At 41.0% G+C, this 12043-nt stretch overlaps 1 protein-coding gene across 1 annotated transcript; it reads right to left on the bottom strand.

Moving 5' to 3' along the window:
- Positions 1-7651: 7651 nt before the first annotated feature.
- On the bottom strand, positions 7652-8822 carry LOC128638095 (octapeptide-repeat protein T2-like; the record flags this gene model as incomplete). The annotated part of the gene is made up of 1 exon (XM_053689956.1): positions 7652-8822. A coding segment is annotated over one exon (726 nt), but the record flags the coding sequence as incomplete, so codon positions are not given.
- Positions 8823-12043: the final 3221 nt, after the last annotated feature.

Raw genomic sequence — 12043 nt, forward strand, 5'->3', positions numbered from 1 at the left:
GGACCCTAAAAGATGGGGCTGATCGTCACGGTAGGCATGTGTGGAGAGGGAAACAGTGGAATGAAGGATCACCGATCACCTGGGTGAAGACCTATACTTGAATTGTATACTGGATAAGGTGTAAGGCTACTTAAAGTGATGGTAAAGTTAAGCACTTTACTTACACTTTCTAGCAAGTCTATACGTATTATAGATTAGTCGCTACATTTTTACTTTACTTTACTAAGAGATTGCAATGTTATAAAAATTGTCTCTTACCATTACTCGCTCCTCCCATCTTCCACTTCCTGGTCTGATATCGCATTTGACTAGAGAGCGGTCTCATCCTCTCCCCACTTTACAACTCAATGCTTCCAGCCGATGAAAAATAAAGTCGCGCATGCGCTATTGACTCAGTGGGCGGATGACATAGAGTCACAGCCACCTAACGGTCTAATTTCTTTCTAATGACACTGTGAGTCCACGGATCATCATCAATTACTGTTGGGAATATCACTCCTGGCCAGCAGGAGGAGGCAAAGAGCACCACAGCAAAGCTGTTAAATATCACTCCCCTACCCACAATCCCCCCAGTCATTCTCTCTGCCTGTAGTGCAAGTAGGAGGTGAAGTTTAGGTGTCTGATGAGAAGTTTTCTTCAATCAAGATTTTTTAGCAGAGTGAGCTTACTCTGTTCTTTTCTGGGGTCTAGCCTAATCCACATCAATCTCCTCAGTAGGGCAGTGGTGGCTTTTGAGCACTTGAGAACTTGTGAGGTACAATCCTCACTGCGTTTTCTCAAGAATCTGCTGCCCTAACTAGAAAACCTGAGTAGGTTTACTCAGTTTTTTTCTCTTCACAGGTCCATGTGAGGTGCTGCACCCTCAAACCAGCTGAGGTGTCCTGCTGCCGGACAGCACTTTCAGGTAAGTGCCATTTTATTTTATTTTTTTGCACTTGTTACAACTAAAAGCTGTCTTATTTAATATGGGATTTTATTAAACCTTCATGTTTGGGGTTTCTTTTAGGCAGTTTGGGCATTGAGACTTTGAGGTGATTTATGGTGGCTCAGTGTGTTATAGTAGTTTTTATACTTTAACTTTTGGTCATGGAGATTACTGTTGTAAGCCATTTTTTGGCAGTCAGGGCTCTGTAACTACTCTGTATTTGAAAATGAGCTGCAGGACAGGTAGCCACCTTAGTAAAGCTAGGTAGGTAGACTGAGGTCTATTTGGTTTGTTGCGCTAACACACAGTACACATTTATTTTTTATTTTCAAATAAATAATTTTTACACTTTATCCTTATTTATTACATAAGATGGATCAAGAGGCTTTTCAAACCATTATCCCAGGCGAAGTTGCTGCTTGTCAGTTATGTTTTGATGCTCAGGTGGAACCCCAGTTCCTTTTTTGTTCCTCATGCATTGAGAGAACTTTAAATTATAGAGATAAAATATTTGACCATGAGCCACCATTATCCCAGGCAAATGCTGTTCAGGTGTCTCCTGTTGCAGATATGCCGCAGCTTTCTCCTCAAGCGTACCAACTTTTTCAGTCTCCACATACCCTGTGTTTCCTCTTGCAATCCTGTAGGATTTTCTCTACAAGACATTGCTTCCCAGGTATCCCTTGCAGTATCTGAGGCCTTGTCAGCTTTCCCCATGTTGCAGGGAAGGCATAAAAGGAAATTTACGGAAACAGTTAGTAAGATTTCTGATCAAGTTCTGGCTATCCAGAGTGTCCCTTCCCATAAGCCTGAGGAAGAAGACATATCGGTAGCATCTGAGGGGGAAATCTCAGACTCAGACAGTGTAATTCCTTCTTCTGATGCTGAAGTGGTACTTCAGATTTAAGCTAGAACACCTTCGCTTATTACTTAAGGAGGTTTTGGCTACTTTGGACGACTATGACACAACTATCGTAGTCAATCCTAAAAAGTCTAGTAAATTGAACAAATACTTTGATGTTCCCTCCATGGTGGAGGTTTTTCCGGTTCCTGACCGTGCTGCAGAGATTATTGCTCGAGAATGGGAGAGACCTGGTATTCCCTTTTCTCCATCTCCTATTTTTAAGAAGATGTTTCCTATAGCGGATTCTATTAAGGAGTTGTGGCAGACGGTTCCTAAGGTAGAAGGAGTGAGCTCCACTTTGGCCAAGAGGACTACTATTCCCATAGAGGATAGTTGTTCTTTTAAAGATCCAATGGATAAAAAATTGGAGGCTTTACTAAAAAAGATGTATGTCCATCAGGGTCTACAATGGCAACCTGCGGTATGTATCGCCACTGTTACCAGCGCTGCGGCTTACTGGTTTGATGTGTTGTCTGAATCTCTTCAGATGGATACCCTTCTTGATGAGATCCAGGACAGGATTAAGGCTCTCAAGTTAGCCAATTCCTTCTTTACAGATGCTTCCTTACAGGTTATTAAACTGGGAGCCAAAATTTCTGGTTTTGCTGTCCTAGCCCACAGGGCCTTGTGGTTGAAGTCCTGGTCTGCAGATGTTTCATCTAAATCTAAGCTCATGGGTGTTCCTTACAAGGGTAAGACCTTGTATGGACCTGGTTTGGCAGAAATTATCTCAGATATTACTGGAGGGAAGGGTTCTTTTCTTCCTCAAGATAAAAAGAATAAGCAGAAGGGACGTCATAGTAATTTTCGTTCCTTTTGTAACTTTAAAGGCACGTCTTCCTCCCCTTCCTCCAAGCAAGATCAAGCCAAGCCTTTCTGGAAGCCGAACCAGTCCTGGAATAAGGGAAAGCAATCTAAAAAGCCTTCAGATGATTCCAAGTCAGCATGAAGGGTTGGCCCCCGATCCGGGAGCGGATCTTGTAGGGGGCACACTCTTTTTTTTTTCTCAGGCTTGGATAAGAGATGTACCGGATCCCTGGGCAGTGGACATTGTCTCCCAGGAATACAAAATAGACTTCAAATCTTTTCCTTTCAGAGGCAGGTTTCTCCTCTCCAGATTATCTGTAGACCAGATAAAAAGCAAGGCATTCTTACATTGTGTCAAGGACCTTGCCACCCTGGGGGTAATAGTTCCATTTCCCTTTCAGGAAAGGGGTTTCGGATTTTACTCAAATCTGTTTGTAGTTCCCAAAAAGGAGGCAACTTTTTGACCAATCCTAGATTTAAAATGTTTAAACAAGTTTCTCAGAGTGCTATCCTTCAAGATGGAGACTATACGCTCCATTATTCCCTTAGTACAAGAGTGTCAGTTCATGACAACCATCGACCTAAAGGATGCATACCTTCATGTTCCCATTCACAGGGACCATCACATGTTTCTGAGATTCGCTTTTTTGGACAATCATTTCCAGTTCGTGGCCCTTCCATTCGGCCTTGCCACAGCTCCCAGAATTTTTTCAATTGTTCTGGGGGCTCTTTTAGCTGTGCTTCGATCTTGTCCTTATCTGGACGACATTCTGGTTCAGGCGTCATCTTTTCAACAAGCATAATCTCATACAGAGATCTTGTTGTCTTTTCTTCGATCCCATGGATGGAAGGTGAATCGGGAAAAAAGTTCTCTGGTTCCAGCTACAAGGGTCGTATTTTTGGGGATCCTGTTAATGAAGATTTTTCTGACGGAGGTTAGAAAAAGAAAGATTTTTGACTCTTGTCTTGCCCTTCAGTCCTCTCCACAGCCATCAGTAGCTCGGTTCCATCTCAGACCTCTGCAGTTATGTATGCTCAGACAATGGAACGGGGACTATACGGACCTGCCTCCGCATATATATCTAGATCAGGCGTCAATAGACTCTCTTCCATGGTGGCTTTTTCAGAATCATCTGTCCCAGGGTACTTGCTTCCGCAGACCCTCCTGGGTGATTGTGACCACGGATGCCAGCCTTCTAGGTTGGGGAGCAGTATGGGGCTCGTTGAAGGCTCAGGGCTTATGGACCCAGGAGGAGTCAGTCCTGCCCAAAAACATCTTGGAGCTGAGAGCAATCTTCAGTGCTCTTCTGGCCTGGCCTCAGTTAGCCTTAGCTTAGTTTATCAGATTCCAGTTGAACAACATAACCTTGGTGGCCTACATCAACCACCAGGGGGAAACTCGGAGTTCCAGACAGACTTTTCATCCCGGGGAGTAGGAACTTCATTCAAATGTGTTTTCCAGCTTGATTCTCAAGTGGGGGCATCCGGAGTTGGATCTCATGGCTTCTCGTCAGAATGTCAAACTTCCCGAGATATGGCCCAAGGTCAAGAGATCTGCAGGCATTTCTGATCGATGCTCTGGCAGTTCCTTGGAACTTCAGTCTAGCATACCTGTTCCCTCTTTTCGCTCTCCTTCCAAGAGTCATTGCTCAAATCAATCAGGAGAGGGCGTCTGTAATTCTCATAGCCCCGGCATGGCCTCGCAGGATTTGGTATGCAGACCTAGTGGAGATGTCATTCTTTCCACATTGGAGACTGCCTCTTAGGAAGGACCTTCTACTTCAGGGTCCCTTCCTTCATCCAAATCTCGTTTCTCTGAAGCTGACTGCTTGGAGATTAATTAAACGCTTAGTTTTATCTAAGCGTGGACTTTCAGAGTCGGTCATTGAGACCTTGATTCAGGCTTGTAAGCCTGTGACTCACAGGATTTACCATAAGATCTGGCTAAATACTTGTATTGTTGTGAATCCAAATGATACTCTTGGAGCAGAGTAAGGATTCCTAGGATTTTGTCCTTTCTCCAGGATGGTCTGGAGAAGGGTTTGTCGGCAAGCACTCTTAAGGGTCAGATTTCGGCATTATCTATTTTGTTACATAAGCCCTTGGTGGATGTGCCAGACATGCAATAGTTTTGTCAGGCCTTGGTTAGAATTCGGCCTGTGTTAAACCTGTTACTCCTCCATGGAGTCTTAACCTTGTTCTTAAAGTCCCTGTTTGAGCCTATGCATTCTTTAGATATTAAGATGTTATCTTGGAAAGTTTTGTTTTTTGTTGCTATTTCATCTGCTCGGAGAGTCTCAGAACTCTCTGCTTTACAGTGTGATTCCCCTTATCTTATATTTCACTCTGATAAGGTGGTTCTTCGTACTAAGTTTGGTTTCCTGCCCAAGGTTGTTTCGGTCAAGAATATTAATCAGGAAATCATTGTATCTTCTTTGTGTCCTAATCCTTCTCACAAAGAACGCTTGTTGCATAATCTGGATGTTGTGCGAGTGCTAACATTTTATTTGCAGGCAACTAAGGACTGTCGTCATTGTTTGTTTGCTTTTCTGGGAAATGCAAGGGTCAGAAAGCTATGGCTACTTCACTTTCCCTTTGGCTGAAGAGCGTTATTCGCTTGGCATATGAGACTGCTGGACAGCAACCTCCTGAGAAAATCACAGCTCATTCCACAAGGGCTATTTCTTCTTCCTGGGCCTTCAAAAATGAAGCTTCTGTGGAACAGATTTGCAAGGCTGCAACTTGGTCATCTTTGCACACTTTTTTAAAAAAAAAAGTATATTTATTTTAATACATAAGTAAATACATATTAAAGTATTTGATAGATAATAACAAAACTTTACCATCACTTTAAATAGGATATGTGAAGTTGCTTTGGCCTTGTAAATGAGATAACTGATGCTCTTAGCAAGCAGCAAAAATAATTTAATTGTATTGGATTGAAAAGATTGAATTTGTTAATAAATACATTGCATAATGGGGAAAACATTTTTTTGATTCTTTACATAAATTATTGTATCATACTTTAATAAAAAATAAATAAATACATAAATCCTTACGGCTAGATTATGAGTTGTGCGTTAGGCTTAAAAATCAGCGTTGACCGGTCCCAACGCTGCTTTTTAACTCCCACTGGTATTACGAGTCTTCAAGGTACAGGTGTACCACTCACTTTTTGGCCAGACTTGGAAATACTGCAAATCCACTTACGTAAATTGCGTATCCTCTTTTTTCAATGGGACTTGCATAGCGCCGGTATTACGAGTCTGCCTTAAAGTGAGCAGTACACCCTCTCCTGTCAAGACTGGTACCGCATTTTAAAGTCAGTAGTTAAAAGTTTTACACTACAGTAGCATAAAACTCTTAACTAAAGTGCTAAAAATTACACTAACACCCATAAACTACCTATTAACCCCTAAACCGAGGCCCTCCCACATCGCAAACACTAGAATAACATTTTTAACCCCTAATCTGCCGAACTGGACATCGCCGCCACTATAATAAATATATTAACCCCTAAACCGCCGCACTCCCGCCTCACAAACATTAGTTAAATATTATTAACCCCTAATCTGCTGCCCCCAATGTCGCTGCCACTATACTAAAGTTATTAACCCCTAAATCTAAGTCTAACCCTAACCCCCCCTAACTTAAATATAATTTAAATAAATCTAAATAAAATTACTATAATTAACTAAATTATTACTATTTAAAACTAAATACTTACCTATAAAATAAACCCTAAGCTAGCTACAATATAACTAATAGTTACATTGTATCTAGTTTAGGGTTTATTTTTATTTTACAGGCAAGTTTGTATTTATTTTAACTAGGTAGAATAGTTACTAAATAGTTATTAACTATTTAATAAACTACCTAGCTAAAATAAATACAAAAGTACCTGTAAAATAAAACCTAACCTAAGTTACAATAACACCTAACACTACACTATATTTAAATTAATTCCCTACATTAAATACAATTAAATACAATTAAATAAAATTAGCTAAAGTACAAAAAAAACCCCCACTAAATTAATAAATGTAAGTAGGTGGTGTCGATGTTAGGGCAGGCAGATTAGGGGTTAATAATATTTAACTAATGTTTGTGAGACGGGAGTGCGGCGGTTTAGGGGTTAATATGTTTATTATAGTGGCGGCGACGTTGGGGGCAGCAGATTAGGGGTTAATAAATGTAGGTAGGTGGCGGCGACATTGGGGGCAGCAGATTAGGGGTTAAGAAATATAATGTAGGTGTCGGCGATGTTGGGGGCAGCAGATTAGGGGTTCATAAGTATAATGTAGGTGGCGGCGGTGTCCGGAGTGGCAGATTAGGGGTTAATAATATAATGTAGGTTGCGGCGATGTCAGGGGTGGGCAGATTAGGGGTTAATAAGTGTAAGATTAGGGGTGTTTAGACTCGGGGTTCATGTTAGGGTGTTAGGTGTATTTCCCCATAGGAATTAATGGGTCTGCGTTAAGGAGCTTTACGCTGCTTTTTGGCAGGTGTTAGACTTTTTTTCAGCCGGCTCTCCCCGTTGATTCCTATGGGGAAATTGTGCACGAGCACGTTACACCAGCTCACCGCTAACGTAACAGGGCTGGTATTGGAGTGCGGTAAGGAGCAAAATTTTGCTCAACGCTCACTTCTTGTCTGGGTTGTAAAAACCCTTAATACCAGCGCTGTCTGTAAGTGAGCGGTGAGCATAAACTGCTCGTTAGCACCGCACAGCCTCTAACGCAAAACTCGTAATCTAGGTGTTAGATTTCCTATAACTCAGGAAGGAAGGCCAAATACAAACATTGCAATGTATGTATATATATATATGAGTGTGTGTTTTAGTGAGTTTGTGTATGTATGAATATGGGTATGTGTCTCCATCTCCTGTTCAGACTCTCTCACAGACTGAGCCTCTCTAACTCTCTTCCTCTCCTGTTTAGGCTCTCTCACCGACTGAGCCTCTTTAACTCTCTCCCTCTCCTGTTCAGCCACTCTCACAGGCTGAGCCTCTTTAACTCTCTCCCTCTCCTGTTCAGCCTCTTTCACCGACTGAGCCTCTTTAACTCTCTCCCTCTCCTGTTCAGCCTTTTTCACAGACTGAGCCTCTCTAACTCTCCTCCTCTCCTGTTCAGAATCTCTCACAGACTGAGCCTCTTTAACTCTCTCCCTCTCCTGTTCAGCCACTTTCACAGACTGAGCCTCTCTAACTCTCTTCCTCTCCTGTTCATCCTCTCTCACTGACTGAGGCTCTTTAACTCTTTCCCTCTCCTGTTAAGCCTCTTTCACCGACTGAGCCTCTTTAACTCTCTCCCTCTCCTGTTCAGCCTCTCTCACAGACTGAGCCTCTTTAACTCTCTCCCTCTCCTGTTCAGCTTCTCTCACAGACTGAGCCTCTTTAACTCTCTCCCTCTCCTGTTCAGCCTCTCTCACAGACTGGGCCTCTCTAACTCTCTTCCTCTTCTATTCAGGCTCTCTCACAGACTGAGCCTCTTTAACTCTCTCCCTCTCCTGTTCAGTCTCTCTCACCGACTGAGCCTCTTTAACTCTCTCCCTCTCCTGTTCAGCCTCTCTCACAGACTGAGCCTCTTTAACTCTCTCCCTCTCCTGTTCAGCATCCCTCACAGACTGAGCCTCTCTAACTCTCTCCCTCTCATTTTCAGGCTCAATTACAGACTGAACCTTTTTAACTCTCTCCCTCTTCTGTTCAGGCTCATTTACAGACTGAGCCTCTCTAACTCTCTCCCTCTCCTGTTCAGTCTCTCTCACCGACTGAGCCTCTTTAACTCTCTCCCTCTCCTGTTCAGTCTCTCTCGCCGACTGAGCCTCTTTAACTCTCTCCCTCTCCTGTTCAGCCTCTCTCACAGACTGAGCCTCTTTAACTCTCTCCCTCTCCTGTTCAGCATCCCTCACAGACTGAGCCTCTCTAACTCTCTCCCTCTCATTTTCAGGCTCAATTACAGACTGAACCTTTTTAACTCTCTCCCTCTTCTGTTCAGGCTCATTTACAGACTGAGCCTCTCTAACTCTCTCCCTCTCCTGTTCAGAATCTCTCACAGACTGAGCCTCTCTAACTCTCTCCCTCTCCTGTTCAGGTTCACTCACAGACTGAGCCTCTCTAACTCTCTCCCTCTCTCGTTCAGACTCTCTCACAGACTGAATCAATAAATAGTATAGGAGAGCGCTAAATCAAATCCCTGATAGGAATCTGAAGCTATTGAGATATGTGGCAGATTAAAATGAAAAATTTGAGAAAATAGATATATTAAAATATTTTTACTAATAGGGGATAATACAGCAATAAATGAGTGTTGTCAAAAACAGAAATTCAATGCAAAGTCATAATTGATACAGATAAATAGTCAAGAAATACATTGAAATAAAGCATCTAAAATCAATAACCGGTTATTGTATACAATATAACAAAATGAGCTTGAGTTACTCAAGAGCGTAGGATAAAGTGCAATGTTGCGAAGGAACTATGTGCTAGCAATTAGACTGTGTGCTAGCATAGGTAGGTCTCGAATGCAGCAAGGAAAATCTTAACTGTGCTACGTGTCTTAGATGTGTGGGCTCCGTGGGAGCAATATGGTCTTTTTAAGGTATAAGTCAAGATCTTAATTTTATTATCCAGTTAAGCTCAGACAGCGGTCTTCTTTGCAGGATCAATAGCTTTAGAAAAAAGCATCACTGTGTGCAAAGTAAGATTCATTTTTATCGTCCAAAAAAGGCAGGTGCCTGTGAATGTTTTTGTGATTGTGGGAGTATCACTCACCTAATATGTGTCCAACAGGGAGACTGCTGAAATAACAAGTATAGATCTTTGAGGGATCTCACTCCGGTGGTCCCAAAAAGTCCTCAGAGAGCTCCAATGAGGGTAAGTGGTGTTGAACTATGTAGATGATGGCAATCTGTGTAGTTCCCCACTATGTGGGTGTCAGGAGTTCCGCTTTTGGAGAATACCACTTTTAGGCCTCAGGATAACTCTATCTCTGTCTGCAGTTGGATTGAAACAGCAGCAGATCCAAAATAGACCAATTTAGGCCAACAAAATGCCAAGGGGTAATCTACGTGTTTCAGCTGTTATGGCCTTCATCAAGGAGGATAGGTGAGAATTGGCGCTTATATCAACCCTAATGCCAAGTATAGAAGGGTCTCTCTCTAAGAACCCTGAGGAGGATAGTAGAATAATGTAAGCGGAAATACTGGCGCTGAAAGCAGGGTAGTACACAAATACAATATACGGGTAACCTAAAAGGGTCTACCTTAGCAGAAATATAATCGTTATAAAAGTCAATAAATGGTAATAGCCTAATATATATCTTAGAAAATATATTTAATAATGTAAAATTACAATACAATCAAGATTATAAAATCAGTGTTAATAAAATCAGTACATATATACTAAAAAGTAATTAATGGGGCCCTTTAAATTAGTTTGAAAAAACATACAGAAAGGGGAAAGATTAACCACAAATCTATATATATATATATATACTATGATTGAGGATAGAAGAAAACTATACTCAAATAAATATAAGTATAAAGAGGGCAGAGATATTCAAACAGTATAAATAAAAACAAATAGCAATACAAACAGACTTAATAACTGGACGTCCAGCGTAAAAACCAGGGGTTAAAACAGTAATAATCTAGGGTTAAAACAGTATTAACCTGAAAGTGCACTATAGTGAACAAAAACACTCGTGACTAGATGATCATACTAATAGCATTGGATCAAGCTAATGGGCGAGTGAGGTACCTTGCGCTAATCTGTGGAGCACAGATTGAATATTGTTCGTCCTGTACCTCCTCCTGAGGTGGGTGTGTACTCCTAGAGTAGTTCACTTACATCACCCTTTCTGAAAATGTCCAGCTGATTTCGGGAGGAACAGAATGTAAACGATCTCTGGGGTAATAGCAATCCTTTAGATGATGGTAGATAGTAACTTCAAGGCACTCTTATTCTGTGGTGCTTAGTGCAGGTACTAGATCATCTGGCAGTATATTCAATTTGTAGACTGGTGCGCTCCCTCAGAGGGCTGTATTCAAATTCACAGGCCTTGGGGGTAGTGAGCCAGGCGTTGGTAGTTGTCCTGTGTGCTTTTTCAACACAATAGCGATCCTTTCGGCGGCTGTATCAAGTTCACAAGCCTTAAAGGAGTTCAGCTTAGCAGTAGTTCTTCTTGTAGGAAATGAGACACAGTCATCAACCGGTTTCTCCCCTCACTTGGGGCTTTTTCAAGATGTGTTCTCATTGCTGGCAGGTATTCCTTTATAGGGCTATCCTGCATCCTTATTGGTTAGTTCAAAGGGGTGTGTGATCCCAGTTAAGGTGGAATTTGAGTTATATCCCTTAAACTTTTAAGGAGGTATCTTATTGTCTCTTGTAGTTTTTTGGAAATTTCCCGTTGTTAATTTTAGTTTAACAACTAGTATACTAAAAGTACATATTGCTCCGGAAAGGAACAACCATACGTGTAATATGGTCACATCCATGGTGTCAAGTGAAATCGACTTAAATTATGAGTAAAGTCTGTTCAAGAGTTAGTATTTTTTGGAGTCCTCAATTTGATTAAACACATAGGTAGAGGTAAAAGACATATGTCAGTATTGTACAGGGAATATAAAGTTTTTACAGAGTGTTTTACATTTGATAGTTACAAACAGAAGTAAATTAGGGACAAAAAGAGAGAACTGGGGGTTCTCATTGTCTTAGAGTTAAAGTTAAACACATAGGTAAAGAATTTTTCCCATATGTGTATATGATACAGAAAATAGACAGACATTCTAGATATTTCATGTTTGGTGGTTGCATATTGGGGCATACTTATCTGATCAAGAGTCAGTATTGTTTGGGGGATGATAGTATGATTAAACACATAGTTAAAGGTTAAACACATATGTCGGTATTTGTTCTCTTTTTGATAAATATTATAAAATCTTACATTTGGTACTTGCAAACGGAAGTTAATTATGAAAAAACAGTTCTTAGTGTATTAGGGGTAAAGTTAAACACATAGGTAAAAGTTAAACACATAGGTAAAAGTTAAACACATATGTGTATATGACATTGACAGACTATTCCAAAGTTTTACATTTGGTACTTGCAAACTTAAGTTAGTTATGAAAAACGGTTCTTAGTGTATTAGGGGTAAAATTAAACACATATGTAAAAGTTAAACACATGTGTATATGACATAAAAAATGTAGACAGACTATTCCAAAGTTTTGCATTTGGTGGTTGCATACTTGGGCAAATAATGAAAGGAGGTTCCGATTGTTCTTAAAAGGCATATCTAATAGAGACCGTTAGGGGAAGTTTTAGTCAAACATAAAAGGAGCTACATCAAGTTCTGAGTTTAAGCCTAATGGGTGCAGTGTTTTCATGGTATATATCAGTTCGGCTT

This window comes from Bombina bombina, chromosome 8 (assembly GCF_027579735.1).
Source record: "Bombina bombina isolate aBomBom1 chromosome 8, aBomBom1.pri, whole genome shotgun sequence".
Taxonomy (NCBI): Eukaryota; Metazoa; Chordata; class Amphibia; order Anura; family Bombinatoridae; genus Bombina; species Bombina bombina.